The 19,458-nt window shown below is 43.5% G+C and overlaps 1 protein-coding gene across 1 annotated transcript in view; it reads left to right on the plus strand.

The window, feature by feature from the left end:
• MED17 (mediator complex subunit 17) overlaps positions 1-19,073 on the plus strand; it is a 162,954-nt gene extending 143,881 nt beyond the window's left edge. Inside the window, exon 8 of the mRNA XM_068388378.1 lies at positions 18,288-19,073. Within this exon, the coding sequence (XP_068244479.1) occupies positions 18,288-18,974 (687 nt within the window). The 3' untranslated portion in view covers positions 18,975-19,073. The remainder of the gene's footprint in view (positions 1-18,287) is intronic.
• Positions 19,074-19,458: the final 385 nt, after the last annotated feature.

Here is a 19,458-nt window from a genome sequence, read left to right on the forward strand (position 1 = left end):
CATCAAGGTTCTCTATCTGCCACCGAACACTACCCCTCTCCTCCAGCCTATGGACCAGCAAGTGATTGCCAACTTTAAGAAGCTTTACACGAAGCATCTGTTCAAAAGGTGCTTCGAAGTGACTGAAAGAACTCGACTCACCCTCCGTGAATTTTGGAAGGGGCATTTTGACATCGTTCAATGCCTGAAGATGATTGACAAAGCTTGGAATGAGGTTTCACGGCCTACCTTGAACTCCTCATGGAAGAAACTGTGGCCAGCTGTTGTGGCAGAACGCGACTTCGAAGGTTTCGAACCCTCAACTGAAGACGAGGCCATTGATGATCCTGCCCCTGAGGGTGATGTTGAGGAAATAATTTCAATCGGGAGGTCCATGGGGCTTGTTGTCGAAGAGGCTGACGTCCATAACCTTATCGAGGAGCACAGGGAATAGCTTACGACTGAAGACTTGAAGGAGTTGGAGGCAATGCAGTTGACAATCATTCAAGAAGAGCACAGCTCTAGTGGTAGCGAGGACGGGGGGGAGACTGAAGAAACGACATCGGCAGAAATAAGGGAAGCTATCGGTTGGTATGAAAACCTTACGAGATAGATTGAAAAAAAAAAAAAACACCCAGAAAAACTTCACACAGGTCATCTTATGGAGAGTGTTAATGACAAGTGTATGAGTCATTTTAGAAATATGTTGAGTAATCGTCAGAAACAGGCTCCTTTGGATAGATATTTCTCCAAAAGAGAAGTGTCAGAAAGCAAAGATTATATAACTGATTCTATTAAAAAAGCTAAAAAAAGAGTAATTTTTTAAGTTCTAAAAAAAAAAATCATAAAAAAAATTTCAAGACAAAAATAATTAAAAAAAAAAGCATTTTTAATTTTAAGTGTTTAATAGTAAGAATAAATTTATTATTAAATGTACATAACATAATTAGCATTGAAACGTTTTATATCTGCCGTCTCCTCTCCCCTCTGCCTCCACCCACTACCAGCTCAAGTCACGTCACTCCAAAGGTAAATAAAATTTAATTTTTCCTTTACAGTACAGTATATAATTTTTATTCATACCTGTAATGTTATTTAATTATATACTGTACAGTACATGTATGTTATATATAAGTATACTGTAGTACAGTGCTTTTTTCAATATTAAACTTACCCGATAATCATGTAGCTGTCAACTCCGTTGCCCGACAGAATTCTATGGAGGGATACGCCAGCTATCACAATACTAGAAGGGGGTGTATTTACCAGCGCCACCTGTGGCCAGGTACTCAAGTACTTCTTGTTGACACCTCCTCAATTATTCCTCTGTCGTGCTTCCGGCAAGACGTTCTGGGATACGCTTATGTTCTTGGAGTATTTTCACGACTTTGGTGAAGTATTTCTCTTTGATTTCGGCTGTCGCTTTACTGGAAAACTTCTATATTAGCTTAGTTAGCTTTTGGAATTAATTTGATTAATTTTGGTGACGAGAGAGTATGAACTCTCGTTCACCTTTCAATGGCCGACCCTTCCCTTAGACGGAAGTGTTGGTGTCTAAGAGAGTATAGACTCTCTTTCTTAATTTTGCTTAACAAAGTTACAGATTTATTTTATATCTCTCCGCCTCTTATAGGCCTCTTCGATTAACTTCCTTTTATTATAAACTCATTAAAATTAATTTTTATATTTGTTTATATTCGACCTTCCTAATAGTAGGCGGTCTTTTACCGAAGTTAATAAACTTTGAGCCCGTCATTTCGGTTTTACCTGTTAACATTTTATGCTATTTCCGCCACAGAGTTTGAAAGATTTTCTTTGACAGTCTCGTACTGTTTTCAAAGCTGAACTAACGTTTTGTTTTGTCTCTGCAGTTGTTGACGTTCAGAACGTTCAACTTGCACTCTATCGTTACGATAGAGAAAGAATGTTCACGGTTTCACGTTGCAGTAAGAGTAACCGTGTCTAGCGTTTTGTTCATTCTTTCTTAACTTAATGGTTTTGATCCTAATAAAGGAACTTTTCAGTTTTTTCCTTTAACAATAATATGTTTTAACGATATATATGATTGGGCTCTTCTCTCAGGTTCTAAGTCAAGAGAGAGAGAGAGAGAGAGAGAGATAGAGACGGAGGGAGAAAGAGGATAAACGTTTCATTCAAGCCTGCCAGGCGTACGAGTAACGTCATTATCGATTTTTGCTCTTCTCCCTAGTCTCTTTAGGGGAAGAAACTAAACGTTTCTAGAGTGATCTAGTGTTTAGTCTCTTTCCAACCACTGATTTATCTTTCATTAGATTTTTCTGTTACATTGTAATTCTGTTTTCGCAATTACTAACTTTGAGAAAGGATAGAATTGCGTATTTCAGGTACAAACCACTTAAGTTTCGAGTTCAGTGAAATAAGTGCAAACAGAAATCAAAGTGATAAGTGATTAGTGCGTGAGGGTACTTTTGTGCGCGCCAGTCGTCCTCCCAGTCCGGGACCTCTTGCAAGCTCCCAAGCCCAGGGGAGAAGCAATGTCGAAGGGCATAAGGGTTCAGCAGGCCTTGATCGGCGCACAGAAGTATTCTCGGTGGTTGTGGGCGTGTCTTACCGAGACCGTCACTCCCACCCGCAGACGATTGAGCCCTTATTTTGCTCGTCTGCAGAAGAGATTAGGGGAGAAAATAAAGGCAGAGTAACGCTGGTCTCAGGTCTCAAGACTTCTTAAACGTTAAGTCCAGACCTATGCCAGACGTACGAAGTTAAAGTTCACAACCCGAATGCAGTCGTTGGGTTAGCTCTGACTCTCCTAAGTCATCAGTTTATTACACTCCGACTAAGAGGAGTAAGGTTCTGCCACAACAGATCTCTGCTGTTAAGGCTTTACCTCAGCAGAACTTAGTGTCTGCCGACCCCAAGTTAACTCTACTGCAGTCCATACAGTCACAACTTTCGGTCTTGATGCGTGAGTGTCGGGCTGAGAGTGTTGCACCGCCTGCACTCCCTCCACCTGTTCTCGCTGCACCTGTGCTCGCCCAGCCTGCACCTGCTCCGCCTGTGCTCGCCCAGCCTGCACCTGCTCCGCCTGGTCGCAGCACCATCTGCCAGGCGTACGATGTTGTGAACTCTACTACAGTCCATGCAAGCACAGCTTTCGGACTTGATGAGTGAGTGTCGGGCTGAGAGTGTTGCTCCACCGCCTCCGCCTACACTCCCTCCTCCTACACTCGCTCCGCCTGATCACAGTACCATCTGCCAGGCGTATGATGTTGTGGACTCTACTACAGTCCATGCAAGCACAGCTTTCGGACTTGATGCGTGAGTGTCGTGCTGAGAGTGTTGCACCTCCTGCACCTGTGGTGCACCAACCTCCTGCACCCGTTCAGCCTGTGCTGCACCCGCCTGCACCGGTGGTGCACCAACCTCCTGCACCCGTTCAGCCTGTGCTGCACCCGCCTGCACCGGTGGTGCACCAACCTCCTGCACCCGTTCAGCCTATGCTGCACCCGCCTGCACCGGTGGTGCACCAACCTCCTGCACCCGTTCAGCCTGTGCTGCACCCGCCTGCACTCGCTGCACCCAGTCGCAGCTCCATCTGCCAGGCGTACGATGTTGAACCACTTTCGGAGTTTGCTGTTCACAGTGTTGTTCAGCCTCAGCCTTCTTTAAGGCAACCCTTGCTTTGGGATCAGGAGAGTTACACTCTTCCTCCTCCTCCCCTTGCTGCTCCTCCAGTGGTGCAACTCTCGGTTGGGGTACAACAACCTCTCCCCTCCGTGAGTCTGTCTGCTCAACCAGCGCTGCACCGAGTTCAACCCTCATCTAGGCAAGCTCATCTACACCATGCACTTGCGCCTCAGGAGCCTCAGCTTGCTAGAACTTTACCTTGTTCTGCGCAGCCTCAACCTTCTCATGCTCCACTCATCTCTCAGGAACAGGAACGGACTACTCCGCCTCCGTCCTCCGCTTAGCTGGTACAATCCTTGGGTGCAACTCTTGCTAGGAGTCAACCTCCTTCACCCTTGCACCTGCCTTCTGCTCCGTCTGTTGTTCAGCCTATGCAGTCTGAACCTCAGGTTTTCCCTCAAGTTGAGGAAACCTCTGTTGTTGTTCCAGCTCGTTCTGACTCTGCTGTTCAGCATACCATGGTTTAAACCCCATGCAAGCATGCATTAAGCACTCTAGCACTGGTCATGGAATTTCTGAGAAATGTTAAACGCCATGCACACGCTCTGCTTTCCTTTCAGCAGGCTCTGCTTACAGCAGGCTCTACTTCCTACATGCTCAGCATTCAGCATGCTCTGCATTCAGCATGCTCTGCATACAACATGCTCTGCATACAGCATGCTCTGCATTCAGCATGCTCTGCATACAGCATACTCTGCATACATCATGCTCTGCATACCTTACCGCATGCTTCTCAACACATCTTGGGTTGTTGCCAACTCACTAGACTGTCAAGCAGTTTCATAACGTTGCCTTCTAGTCTGCTGCTTTGCACCAGTGAACCCTCACTCAGAGAACTTAGCTTTTCTAGGATAAGGTCCCTGTAGATGAGAAAGTTCTTTTCTCCCTCCTTCTGATATTCCCTTGAGGACTCTGTCATTTGGAGGGAGCCTTTAGCTGCATAACCTCTTATGGACTTTTATTTAAGCATAACATGCTTACAGGGAAGGTAATGGTTACACTTCAGCCGCTAATCCCGTCTGTTACCACACCTGCTCCCATAGACCTTGAGCTGTGTTGCATGACATGCAGTCCAAGCTTAGTCCTTGTTAGAGGATTTTTTGTTTACGGAGTCAATGTGTCACGGGGAAGACGTTCAACAACCAACAGAAGGGACTTGTTGTGACGCAGTGGGCAACCTCAGCAACCCGTTAAGGAGTTGTCTGTACGACCCAGACAGTCTAGACAGATTCGGGTTGTCACTGTACTTCCTCGCTTGCCCATGATTGACAGTTTACAGACTGTGCAGCAGTATCATGATCTTGTGTCCGGCTCCGTCAGACGACTGGCTTTTAAGAGCTCCCTCAAGTCGTCGCTGTCTGGAGATTTTCAAATGGACTATGGATCTGACCAAGGAACTGGGCCTCCTGGTCAATTTTGAGGAGTCTCAGCTCGTTCCATCCCAGACCATTGTCTCCTTGGGTATGGATCTTCAGAGTCGAGCTTTTCGGACTTGTCCGTCGGCCCCAAGGATCTTCCAAGCCCTAGAATGCATCCAGAGCATGCTGAGAAGGAACCGATGCTTAGTCAGGCAGTGGATGAGTCTAACAGGGACACTTTCATCGCTGGCCCTGTTCATCGAGTTAGGGAGACTCCTCCTCCGCCCCCTTCAGTATCATCTAGCTGCTCACTGGATAAAGGACATGACGCTAGAGACGGGCTCAGTTCCTGTTTCCGAAGAGATGAGGTCTACTCTAACGTGGTGGAAGAACAGCATTCTTCTCAAGGAAGGTCTACCATTGGCTGTTCAGTCCTCCGACCACCGTCTCTTCTCGGACGCATCGGACACGGGCTGGGGTGCGACACTGGACGGACAGGAATGCTCGGGAACATGGAATCAGGAGCAAAGGACACTTCACATCTATTGCAAGGAGTTGTTGGCAGTTCATTTGGCCTTGATAAACTTCAAGTCCCTCCAGCTTAACAAGGTGGTGGAGGTGAACTCCGACTACACCACAGCCTTGGCTTACATCTCCAAGCAGGGAGGGACTCATTCGAGGAAGTTGTTCGAGATCGCAAGGGACCTCCTCATTTGGTCAAAAGATCGAAAGCTCACGCTGGTAACGAGGCTCATTCAGGGCGATATGAATGTCATGGCAGATCGCCTCAGCCGGAAGGGTCAGGTCTTCCCCACAGAGTGGACCCTTCACAAGAATGTTTGCAGCAGACTTTGGGCCCTGTGGGATCAGCCAACCATAGATCTATTCGCTACCTCGATGACCAAGAGGCTCCTCTTGTATTGTTCTCCGATTCCAGACCCAGCAGCAGTTCGCGTGGATGCCTTTCTGCTGGATTGGTCCCATCTCAACCTGTATGCATTCCCGCCGTTCAAGATTGTCAACAGGGTACTTCAGAAGTTCGCCTCTCACAAAGGGACACGGCTGACGTTGGTTGCTCCCCTCTGGCCCGCGAGAGAATGTTTCACTGAGGTACTGCAATGGCTGGCCGACGTTCCCAGGACTCTTCCTCCTAGAGTGGACCTTCTGCGTCAACCTCACGTAAAGAAGGTACTCCCAACCTCCACGCTCTTCGTCTGACTGCCTTCAGACTATCGAAAGACTCTCAAGAGCTAGAGGCTTTTCGAAGGAGGCAGCCAGAGCGATTGCCAGAGCAAGGACGACATCCACTCTCAGAGTCTATCAGTCTTTATGGGAAGTCTTCCGAAGCTGGTGCAAGGCCAATGCAGTTTTCCTCAACCAGTACCATTGTAACCCAGATTGCTGACTTCCTGTTACATCTAAGGAACGTAAGCTCCCTATCAGCTCCTACGATCAAGGGTTACAGAAGTTTGTTGGCAGCGGTTTTCCGCCACAGAGGCTTGGATCTTTCCTCCAACAAAGATCTACAGGACCTCCTTAGGTCTTTTGAGACCTCAAAGGAACGTCGGTTGTCCACTCCAGGCTGGAATCTAGACGTGGTCCTAAGGTTCCTAATGTCATCAGGATTTGAACCGCTCCAATCAGCCTCTTTTAAGGACCTCACATTAAAAAACTCTTTTCCTCGTGTGCTTAGCAACAGGTAAAAGAGTAAGTGAGATCCACGCCTTCAGCAGGAACATAGGTTTCACATCTGAAACGGCTACATGTTCCTTACAGCTCGGTTTTTTGGCTAAAACGAGCTTCCTTCCCGTCCTTGGCCTAAGTCGTTCGAGATCCCAAGCCTGTCCAACATGGTGGGGAACGAACTGGAGAGAGTACTTTGCCCAGTTAGAGCTCTTAAGTACTATCTAAAGGTCAAAACCATTACAAGGACAATCAGAAGCCTTATGGTGTGCTATCAAGAAGCCTTCTCTACCTATGTCTAAGAACTCAGTTTCTTACTACATCAGGCTTCTGATTAGAGAAGCAAATTCTCATCTGAAGGAAGAAGACCTTGCTTTGCTGAAGGTAAGGACACATGAAGTGAGAGCTGTGGCTACTTCAGTGGCCTTCAAACAGAACCGTTCTCTGCAGAGTGTTATGGATGCAACCTATTGGAGAAACAAGTCAGTGTTCGCATCATTCTATCTCAAAGATGTCCAGTCTCTTTACGAGTACTGCTACACCCTGGGTCTATTCGTAGCAACGAATGCAGTAGTAGGCGAGGGCTCAGCCACTACATTCCCATAATCCCATAACTTTTTAACCTTTCTCTTGAATACTTTTTATGGGTTGTACGGTCGGCTAAGAAGCCTTCCACATCCTTGTTGATTTGGCGGGTGGTCAATTCTTTCTTGAGAAGCGCCAAGGTTAAAGGTTGTGATGAGGTCCTTTAGTATGGGTTGCAGCCCTGTATACTTTAGCACCTTTGAGTTGATTCAGCCTCCCAAGAGGAACGCTGCGCTCAGTAAGGAAGACGATCTTATTAAAGGCAGAGTAACGGTTCAAGTCGACTTCCTTACCAGGTACTTATTATTTCATTGTTATTGTGGATAACTGATTATATGAAATATGGGATACTTAGCTATCCTTTAATCTTGTACACTGGTTTTCACCCACCCCCCTGGGTGTGAATCAGCTACATGATTATCGGGTAAGTTTAATATTGAAAAATGTTATTTTTATTAATAAAATAAATTTTTGAATATACTTACCCGATAATCATGATTTAATCGACCCTCCCTTCCTCCCCATAGAGAACCAGTGGACCGAGGAATAATTGAGGAGGTGTCAACAAGAAGTACTTGAGTACCTGGCCACAGGTGGCGCTGGTAAATACACCCCCTTCTAGTATTGTGATAGCTGGCGTATCCCTCCATAGAATTCTGTCGGGCAACGGAGTTGACAGCTACATGATTATCGGGTAAGTATATTCAAAAATTTATTTTATTAATAAAAATAACATATTATACTATTTTGTTACTAATTTTCAATAAGTATATAAAATTTTGATGTTTTTACCTGGGGTTTTGCACGCATTGGCTATTCTATTGCCCGCCATACGACATTTTCACCATATGATACCAACCCTGGAACGGATTAATGTCGTATGGCGGGGGTCTACTGCATATGATTATATTCTTTTATTCATTATATTTAATATATATTTATCTTTCCCGAATTTATTCAGGCCAGCTCAGCACGAGTCTAACTTAACTCATTGTGCTGGTAAATCTCCTCATTTTAATAATAATAATAATTACTTCTGTACCACATTGAGACACCTTGGGATGTGTTGGTTCTCAATACCGCACCATCTCTCCTATGAGTACACAGTCACAGTCTACTCATAAGCAACTCCTATTGATCTGTTTTCCTTGACTTCTTCAATGATATCTTTGACTTGTTCTTCTAGAAGTAGTAGCAGAGTCTGAAGGACCTAACATGTAAGCCAGTTAAGATGCTTCCATGGGGGAGGAGGCCACAGGGGACTCATTAGAGCAATAAAGACAACTCTACTAGGTGTTACATCCTTTAGTGTCTCCCAGGGGTTGGGAAGTTACTGCAAGGGCAGAAAAAAGGATGTGCCCTTTCCCTTAAACACTTGGCGGCAGCCAAACCTCCTTCCTCTGACAGTGCACTGGCGTTGTCTAAGTAATGCCAAATAACTTAGGTTAACTTTGTCATTGTCTAAGGAATGCCAAATTTCTTAGGTTCACATTGGTGTAAGGCCTCACTCTTGGGAGAATGACAGTAACAGTATGCTACCCAACAGGAACAAGTATGATGTGAATAATGGCAGGTTTGCTCAGAAAACTGACACTTTACAGTTTATCCAGAAAACAACTGTACTGTTTTATCCTTTTCCTTCTTGAATATATTCCTTAAACATGATGCTCAGCACATTCATTCAATTCAAAAATAAAAGTAAAAAGCTAACAGCAAGATGAGGCAGCAAGAAGTACTGAAATCAAAAGTGGGAGCACTGATGACTTTCAGGGTGGGGAGGCTTACCTCCAGCCACCAGTAACTACAAACACCTTATTAAAAGATTAACGACCTATCCAGCTTCACTGAAATCATACGCTACTAATAAAGGATGATGGTTTATATTCATGTAGGAACAAATCCTTCTTTGTCGTCTTGATTTCTCCGTGCGGCCTTGTCTTGTTCAATCTCTATAGGGGAACGTTCAAGTAAGAGCAATGGTTGTTTGACCCCCCAGTCAACCCTTAAGCTCAGAGGACGCCGCTGCTTCCCCTAGAGAAGCGGCGCCACCCTCCACTGAAGGGGAGTCTCTCTCCGTTGACGATGTACATCAACTCTGGCCTTCCATAGGGATCTTGGGTTACACTTTGAAGGAAGGTCTCTTGGAGTTGATCCAGTTAGGGGCACAGAGGAAGTGCACACCTGCTTCCTCAGAGGTTGACCTCAGTCATCTGCCCAGAGACTGGAGGTAATGAACTGGCAGAGTCTCTAGTGTCTCTACCAGGATATTCCTCTCTTGTCCAGTCTCTGTTTGTACATGCTGCCCTGGTACATGTGCAAGAACATCTCTGGATTAGTACTCCTCGGAGTAACTCAGTCGGGAAGGCCAAATGCGGCCAACACAGAGGTTGATCTAGGTCCTGCTTCTCAACTTGCAGATAACGACGCCTTTCCTCAACCTGAGCACGCTCAGCCTGCAGAGGGTTTGCGTAGTCTGTAGCATTGAGCAGTCCTACTTAAGGGAGAGCACCTTTTTCTTTTGTGAGTTAGGTCTTCCCCTGAGTGGTTTCCTCCTTGCGGTCCTAGGAAAAGAGTGCAGGATTCGTCCATGCTTCTTTCCAGCCCGTATGAACGGGGTTCTTCAGAACAAGACGATGAGGTGGTTCGTAGGATGCATGCAGTCTTGATTCCTTGCTGTCGTGCCCGTCAGACACGTCAGATATCTGCCAATGAGGTCAAGCCAGAACCTTCGGGCTGTGTGCTTATGGTTCCTAACGCTTTTGGGAAAGAACCAAACTTTACTAGCGTGATCACGTACTCAAGATTTTTTCCCCCTGCAGTGGATCCTAATGTTGGATGTTTAAAAACCAATCGTCAAACTCCTGCGGGAGCATTGACGAGTAAATCTCGCGAAGTTCCTCCTACCAAAGAAGATTTTCACAAACTAGACCATTTGTGAACTCCTGTGCACGAATATGTTGACTTTCGTGGCTGGATAGACCCTGTGTCAGCGAGAAAGTCTTACGCGGTGTCGCATACCCATTGACCTGTTAAGGTGCGAGAGCGAACTTCTCGCCAACGCAACACGTTCCATCCTTGGACCGGTAGAGGCTCGAGATCTCCGAGGAGAGTGCAGTTGGTCACCAATTGAGATCTGTTGATCCAATCAAACCTCTCCTCCCGCAGAAACGACAAAACGCAGTCCAATCTCGTTATGAGTCCTCCCAGATCAAAGGAGGTCCCGAAGAAGACTTCTTTGCTCGTTGGAATTGTATCTCGTCCTAAGGAGAGGAAAGATTCAGTATTAGTTCCTAAGAACTGGGCCTCAAGGATTGTGGCTCTGGACCAAGGACAAAGTGTTCCTAGTTTGGTTCAAATCACTGAGAGAGCAGAAGAGAGGAATCTCATTTTGAGTTTGAGACGTTAAACCTACCGGAATTGACGCCGACCCACCCCAAGTTTGAATTGGTGCGGGCTTTGGGATGGAAGGTCTTAATCATGACTCAGGAGCATAATGATATGTTACCTAGAGCCCGGAGCCCAAATATCTCTGCTGCAGAACAAAAAGAGGCAGATCATGTCTATTGGCAGGTCTTGACGACCCATCCAGCGATCCACAGGAAGGCAGAGATACTGTCTTAAACCTTCTCTACACCATCTGTAGACCCACCAAGACCAGCTCTGCTTTGCCCTGGTCAAGGGTGGTCAGGGGTGTCCAACAGAGATGGTACTACTGCATTATTGAAGAAGCATTAGCAGCCTTTTCACTTGACAAATAATATGATGTTTCAAAAACTTGCAGCTCTACCTGTTAGGATCTCGGTGAGTGATGCCTTGGACATGGAAAGGGTTGCAAAGTATGCCATGCAGGCTACTTCGTGGCCCGACCTATGGCTAGACTCGGTAGGGCACCTCTTCAAGACTGAAGAAAGGTCCCACGAGGTAATGTCAACCTTCCTTCTCTCAGGGACAAGAACAATCAAGTTCCTAGCCCACCAGGTGGTGAACTTTTGGTTTAACTGGGTTCTGAAATGGCAGGACACAGGGATATAAAAGTTCCATAGACAAGTACCGAGATCAGAAACCCCTCAAACTCCGCAACTCCCCTATGGAGCGGTCCTCGCTTTTAAAGGCTGAGAACATTGAAATGGTAACAGACCGATGGAGGAAGGTGAGCTAGGACTCCCTTCTTCAAAGAGCAATGACGATACATCTGTATGCAGCAGCTCCGCCAGCACAAAGGCCTCCCCCAGTAAGATTTCAATGGAACTCCAGGAGTTCAAGTGCTCTTAAGAAGACCGGTAAGAAGCCCTTTCATGCTAGAGATCAGGGCAAAAGAGGAAGGGGAAGAAGAGTAGGTGGACGTGGATGATCCTGCGAAGGAGGGCATTCCTCCCACCTGTCCACTGGTGGGAGGATGCCTGCAGAGACGGTAGCAGAGGTGGTTGGCACATGGGCTGAACCTTGGATGGTCTCCATACTTCAGGTAGGATATCTTGTCCTGTTCATACTATCTCTCCCTCCATTTACACAACGACGACCAGTAGCGTCGAGTTCCTAAATGAAGAGATCCAGGAAGGAACATGCCCTCCTGGCTGATGTCCAGACCATGCTTGAAAGGCGCTCTTCAAGAAGTCCTAGAAGGGTGTACAGGCTTCTACAGTTGACTTTCTTATAGAGGTGTCTGGAGGCTGGAGAACAGTCATTGACCTCTCCTCCCTGAACAAATTTGTTCAGGTTAGAGATGTTAGACACAGTTAGATAGGTGCTCAGACCTGGGAACTTCATAACACTGGACTTAAGGGATGCATACTTCCAGATCCCAGCTCATCTGCCCTCAAGGAAGTATCTAAGGATCATCGTGGATAATCAGCAATGCCAGTTCAAGGTGCCGTGTTTCGGCCTGTCCACAGCACCTTGGGGATTCATACAGGTGCTCTCCCTAGTGTCAGCCTGGGCACACAGACACGGCATTCGTCTGTTAAGATACTTAGACGATTGGCTGATTCTGGCAGACTCGGTGGCGACCTTTTTTCAACACTGAGACAGGCTTCTTGAGTTTTGGCGCTATCGGGGCATCATAGTAAATCCCAAGAAGTCTTGCTTGCAGCTAAGTCAGCAACTGGTATACACCAAACTCTGCATAGTGTCTCCGTCCGAGAGCAGAGTAGAGAGGCTGAAGAAGGCAGCTCTTCCCTTCATGTTACAGTCAGACCACGTACTTTGCGAGGGTTAGGTAACAGAGACAGATGCGAAAAGCAAAAAAAATCACGAATGCTTGGTGCCCTAGGGTAGGATAACTCCTAACCTAACAACTCATTGCCATTGCCTACGGTCGGATAATTAACCCACCAAGTACTATCTAATATTGTTTTTACTTGTTTTCTATGACAGTATAGTTCCTATCAAGTAATACTGTTTAACACTCACTGATACTGTTGTGTATATTACTATAATATACTAATATCAATATAGTAAAGCTTGGTGTTCTCTATTTTTGTTTGGACGACTTAACTCGCTGTACAATATGCATGCAGTACAATACAAGATTGTGTATATATTTTATACAACAACTACTAACCTTTCTCGTATGAAGTTATACGCAGCAATCTTGAAACATGGCACAATACTTAATGATCGTCTCTTGCACAGTAATTCGACATCCACAGTATCCCAATAATAATATTTATCCCATCTTCTATTTCAATTGATTAGAAAATTAAAGATAATGATAAAAGTATCGTTAGTAAATTACAGTACATGTATAATCATTGCGTAAATGCATAAAGCCACAATAACAATCGAAAAATCAACTGTTTTGCTTGTATTTCAATCATCGTACATTTTTTCTACTTATATAGTACTTTAGAAGGATTGACAACAACATATAATGTGTTCAGTATAATCATATACTGTAGTTGCTTTTAAGTAAAATAAAAATGAAAATTTTATGTTTATAGTAAAAATGTTTTGGGCAGCTAGGATTGTTTACATGTTTGCCAAGAGATGATATGTTTACATATTTGTCAATGTTGTCTGATTTGTTTTAGATTGATCACACTGGTTTTAGATTAATCACATCCATATAAAAAGGCGGACCACGGGCTCGTGCGTTGGCAGTCTTTAAGTGGGATAACGCTAATAAAGGGAGAAAATTATAGTGATGACAGAGGGAATTAAAGTTAAAGTGGTTTGCTGAGAATTAACTTTAAAAAGATGCTGTGTAAGTGACCTGCCATGTAAGGTGGAAAAGGCACATGGTAAGGTCCCTCCTCTATATGTTCACGAAACAGAAGAATTACGACAAAGTCTGTCAGTGGGGAAAAAAGTGCTATAGCAGAAAGTCCCGTGGGAGTCGAAGATCATGGAAAGGAAAAATAAAGGAAATAAGTCAGAGGCAAAATAAAGGGCATAAAATATCTCTAAGCAAAAGAAATAGCAATAAAATATCACCCAATTAGAAGAGAGCTAATAAATTAAAGAAGGAAAAAATAAAAGTCAGAAATAGAAAAAAGAAAAAGAAAAACAGTAGGATTTCAATGTGAATGAGTGAGTGTTAGGTGTGAGGGAGGGTGGCTAGTCTGGGGTACCCAGTGAGGAGGGAGGGAGGACAGTAGCAGGTGTTCTGAGGGTGAATGATATATGAGACACGTGAGTAATAGGGGATCAAGAGCAAGAAGGGCGGCCAGGAGAGGCAGAAATGTTCGGTAAAAGAATTTGGTAAGGAAAATTGTGAGGATAACACTAGGAAAGGAATTAGGAAAACCTGAAAGGGAAAAAGACGAATGCATAACAGAAGCCTGGAAAGCGGGTAGGAAGGAGGGGTAAGGTTAACGCTAAGAGAAGTGAACGAATAGTTCCAACCCCGTGCAAGAGAAACATTCTCGCAGACAATCTGAGCAGAGCAACTCGCATAGTTGGCTCTGAATGGTCTTTGGATTGTCAAGTAGCCAACAGAGTCCTGACTTGTGGGGTTCACCAATAGTAGACCTGTTTGTGACGTCTAAAATACAAGCTCCCAACGTATTGCTTTCAGGTACCAGACCCCAAGCTCTTTGACAAGATTATTTTCAACACCAGTGGGATAACATAAGACGTCTACGCGTTCCCCCATTTTACCTAGTAATAAGAATACTCAACACAGTAAGGGCATTCGAAAACCTGTCAATGACCCTCATAGGTCTGATGTGGCACAATGCAGAATGGTTCCTGGACCTTTTACATCTGCTTACGGAGGTGCCAAGGGAGCTCCTTCCACGATACGATCTACTCGGACAACCACATGTAAGGATTACACAGAGATGTGAAATCTCTACTTCATGCCAGAAGGATATCCAGCATCTCCTCTCGAAGAGAGGCTTTTTGCAAGCAATTGCCAAAAGGATGTCTGGACACCTCAAGGAGGCTTCTTCCGCTGTCTATGAAGCGAAGTGGGCAGTCTTCTGTGATTGGTGTCTTGGAAGAGGTATCCCTCCTTTTGATGTCACTATCCCAGTTATAGTAAAATTTTTGTACTTGCGGGAGCAAAAACTCCTCTCAGTCTCGGCGGTGAAAGGCTACCGCTTAGCCTTGACTAAAAGGAGTTAACCATTTCACTACCATTGGTGTATTCAACAAAACTTCTGATGTAGCAAAATCTTTCAAGGCCACAAACATCCTTGCTTGTTAATCTACAGTATATTGGAAAGCTCTCATCAAGACCTTTTTGATAAATACCAACTTGCTATGGTTTTAGAGATTTTAAAAGATGCTTCCCTTTTTCAAATTTTGATAAGTCACCAATGGCAGTGAAAAGGTTAATATTTCCTCCTCATTGGAATTGTCTCACCTTATACGGAGGTTCGAACGTAACTGCCTTCAGCCTGAAGTTAGACGGCCTCCCTGCAACATAGTCTGTGTACAGTACTACGGTCCCTGCCTTATGAACTGCTGAGTCAGTCATCAGATCTTCACCTGACACTGAAGACTGTCTCCCTGTTTGCTCTGGCCTCGGCCAAGATAGTCGGTGAATTACACAGTCTTTCATACAAAGTCTCCCATTCAAGGGAATAGGGACAGGTAATGCTCGGTACATTCCCGAGTGTTGTAAAAACTCAAAATCCAGCTGTAGCAGATCCTAGATCCGGGCCCTTCCGGATTGAGAGTCTCCGTAATGTAACCTGTGACCCAGATCAACTGCTAATATACCCAGTGAGGGCGCTGAGGTGCTACCTTAAACGGACCACAAGAGCTTGCCCTTGAGTTAACAGAATATTTTTTAGTAGGGGAAGGGTTAAGAGGAGAGTCACAAAGAATGTGATCTCTGTGTGGATTCGCAAGGCGATAGATCGAGCCTTGAATCCTGACTCTCCCCGCAAGGGCGAAAACCCAGAGCTCACATCATTAGGGGCATAAGTACATCCCTAGCATTTAAGAAAAACTACTCTGTGGCGCAAGTTCTACAAGCGGGTGTGAAAGCATCAGACGACCTTCACCACCCTTTACCTGCAAGATGTAAACCAAAGGAACATGGAGACATTCTGTATTGGTACTGTGGTGGCTGCATAACAAGTGGTCCAAACATCTCAAGCTCCTTGATTGGACAAGTAGCAGATGGTTGAGGGCATACGTTACCCGGGTTTTAGTCTGGGATGAATGGGCCTCCTCTCTCTTGCTGGTAAGAAATTACTTCCCTTATGTAACCTGACATATGTGCGTATATTTGTTACGTCCCCATTCCCTTAGCAAGGTGGGAATCGGGCAACGTCCAATGATTTGCTGTAGGAAGTTCGAGGACTCCAAGAAATCTTACCTGGACAAGTCACATTGCTTAGTTATCACACGGATTGCCCATACCACTATGCCCTGCGTATGCATGAGAAATTAGCAAGGTGTCGGGTTGATAACTCTCTAAGTTTGTGGGAAGCACGGAAGAACACCCCGGGTCTAAATCAGAACACCTAAAGATGAGTCTTTCCCTATAAAGAGCGAAGTGGTTTGTATTTAGTGACGGAAAAAATGTTATTTAAAAGTAATTTGTATTTTTTGTAATGATAACAATCCTTGAGGTCTTTATACTGTACAGAGTTGTCCCACCATCACCTATCCCCCCCCTACAAGTTCTGCCTGCAATCAAAAGTGGCGATATAGCTCAGGTGTGTGTGTGTGAATGGGGTAACCGGTTACTAACACATAAACCCCCCCCCCCACACACACACACACTAACTAGCAGCGAGTAGTTATACCTCGCTAAAAGTCTTAAGGCTAGTTTCCAGCTTCTCCAAAAGTATATTTCCCATAAAGAGGTCAAGATTGGATCATTAGGAAAAATAAAAATTACTTCCAAATTTGTCATGTTTGGCTATGAAATTATCTGGATGTTTTAAAATTTTCAGGTGAAAACCAGTTTGAATATTTAAACAGGAATTTGAGAAGTAAAACATTCTTATTTTTGGCATGTTATGAGTTAGTGACCTACCAGCATTATTGGTTCATGAGGGTTTCTCACATAAAGAAGCTTTGCTTTTCATTTGGCTGGGTTTTGAAGCTTAAAATTGTAACAAAGTGAATGACTTGATTAGGCATGTCAAGTGTTCAAAAGAGTTACAGTAGTTTTGGGAAAGGATGATGATGAGAATAGCCTTTCTACAGTTAGTGTGTTAAAGTAATGTATGAAGTTCCAAACTTTCTAAAATCTGTCTTTGGGTCAGGATTTTTACCTGACCTTGGTCAAAGAATATAATTAATTTTAAGAAAACCTGATCTTGACGAATACAGTCATCATTGAGCTTTTTACATGTTAAGGTGTACTATATTAATAGAATGGCTACCTCATTATTTTGTTGAAATATGGATTTATGAATCTGGGCTATACTGTGTAGTTCGTTGGTTGAGCCTGTGAGATCATTCAGTGCCCAAGTGTAACTGGAGGGAAATGGGGCAGTTGTACTCAAATAAAAGTTTAGAGGATTTGCATAGCATGATGGACAAAAGGAAGCTGGAATGGAGGTAAGTAGAAGGGTATACACTAACTGTAGTTAGGCCCTAAAGGAGTGCTACAGACTCTTACATAGTGCCACATGGTGCACTTTGTGACATAGGTCCTTTATGGGGTTAATTTTGCTAAGAAATTGCCTTAGACTAGGTTATAGGTGTAGTTTATTAGGGATGATCTGTGTTTAAATTTCATTATTCGAGAGCAGTATAATTCAATTTTGATATAGTTTGGGTCCTTGTTCCTGTGGAGGCCGAAGATGTTTTTAAATAATCAGTGTTAGGTCTCATAGGTTTGGTAATGGGTGTAGGAAGTGGTATCGAGTATTGTTTGCTATGGGTTATGGGGCTGTGTAAAGTTCCTGTTCATACTGTATAGGTTACAAGGACTTTACTTATTTGGTACAGTAGCACATGATTTGTCTTAATCCAGTGGCTCCCATGTACAGGCATTAGTCTTTACCTCTATTTAGCTCCGTTTTTCTCTATCCCGTATTTGCTTAGAAAAGTAAGGATGTGCTACAGCTTTGATGGTGAAATATACATTATATTTGAGAGGTGAGAAGACAACTTATATATCTTTGTGCTAGTACAGTACAGTATTATCACTAACCGACCTTCCAGTATACTGTAATGTGTAAATCAACACATGGAATTTAGGCAAGATTCATTAAAATAAAACTTATCTTTAAAATAAAATTTGATAGTCCAATACTTAACTGAAGTTCATGGTATATGGTATTACTGGTTATTAAGGATTGAATTATTTACTTGGGAGATAGGGAGAGAAGCTTAGTGCTAAATATTACTTTTCTGGCCAGGGCAGGTACCATGCCAAGTTAGGTAGAATTATTTTTTCTTTAATTATGGTCGAAGCATTTCTTAATTTAAATTTTATTAAAGAATAGGACATGAATTCTAAGTAAGTATAATAAAATAAATTTTAATGAAAAAAGTTAATTGAAGGAAGCAAAAAGCCGTTCTCTTTAAAATAATTACTAGCTTCTGTATTATGTGCTATATATTGTTTACATAAGTAATTTTTAAATAAATGTTTATTTTCAGATCATTCAAATGACAAAAGAGAAAACCCTACTGGAACAGATAATCAGACAGGTACAGCATAACTTCTTGAGACTTAGAACAATGTATGTCATTGATCAGCTTGCAGCAGAGTTCAAAGATCCATTAATTGTCTCTCATTGGAATGCTTTCAATTCACCTACTCAGTCATGTGTGAAAATAAATATTGTGACTCAAGGGTACGAATCTGTTTTAAGAACTAAATTAGTTATTCATATTTATGAAAGAACTCTCAAGTGTATATGTAGAGACGGGAAAATAATGACTATGTCCTTTGAACCCCAAGAGTTGAGAAATCTTATATTTTGTCAAATTTCACAACATAATATGGCTGCTGTCCAAGGTTTAGCAAAATATAATGGTTGGACAGTGTTGTCCTCGGAACAGAACATTGGAACAGGTGCAATTGAATCTCTCGGTAATGCTTCAACAGTCATTCTTGCTTCTCCCTCTGGTAATAAAGTGATTGGGGTGCATTCTGGACCCCACCAACGCATCTCACTTTATGTATCATCATCCCCTAGACCAGACTTCTATCCCTCAACTGTTGTGAATGAGCAGAGATGGGAACATTTAGGAACTGCCTGGCAAGAAGTACGACATGACCGCATGGAAGGACGCAATTTTTTAAACAAGATGGAACTTTTAATGGCAGCTCTGACTGCATAAAGTTAATCTGAATCACCTAAAATTGAAATGAAAAACTTTCTGTAAGGCAGAGTTCATGCATGATACCCTTTATTACTGAATTATAAAAAGGAAAGCTTATTTATTGTTATAATTCACCTCTTATTGGACTGGAAAGTGTTCAATGAGCTGCTATTATTTGAAATAGAAATATCATCCAAAATATCACTGCAGTCCATATCTGTATTGTAATCATTACAAATGTTTATTGCATTGGAAAATATCCGAAGTCTGTTGCTAATAGAATATTATAGCTAGAGGGGAGGGCCCATTATTAATGATAACAGAACTGTCACATGAAAAATATTAGGCTTTGTTGATCGATTTTTTTAAGGCAAAAACATGGACTTAGTTTGTCTTCAATATTTCTGTTGTGGCCTGCATTATATGTTTCTATGAACTATATTTTTGGAGTAAGAGATTTTGAGAACTGATGAAAGGGGAGAGAATTACTAGGTTTCATCCA

The sequence above is a fragment of the Palaemon carinicauda genome, chromosome 15 (assembly GCF_036898095.1).
Source record: "Palaemon carinicauda isolate YSFRI2023 chromosome 15, ASM3689809v2, whole genome shotgun sequence".
Classification (NCBI taxonomy): domain Eukaryota; kingdom Metazoa; phylum Arthropoda; class Malacostraca; order Decapoda; family Palaemonidae; genus Palaemon; species Palaemon carinicauda.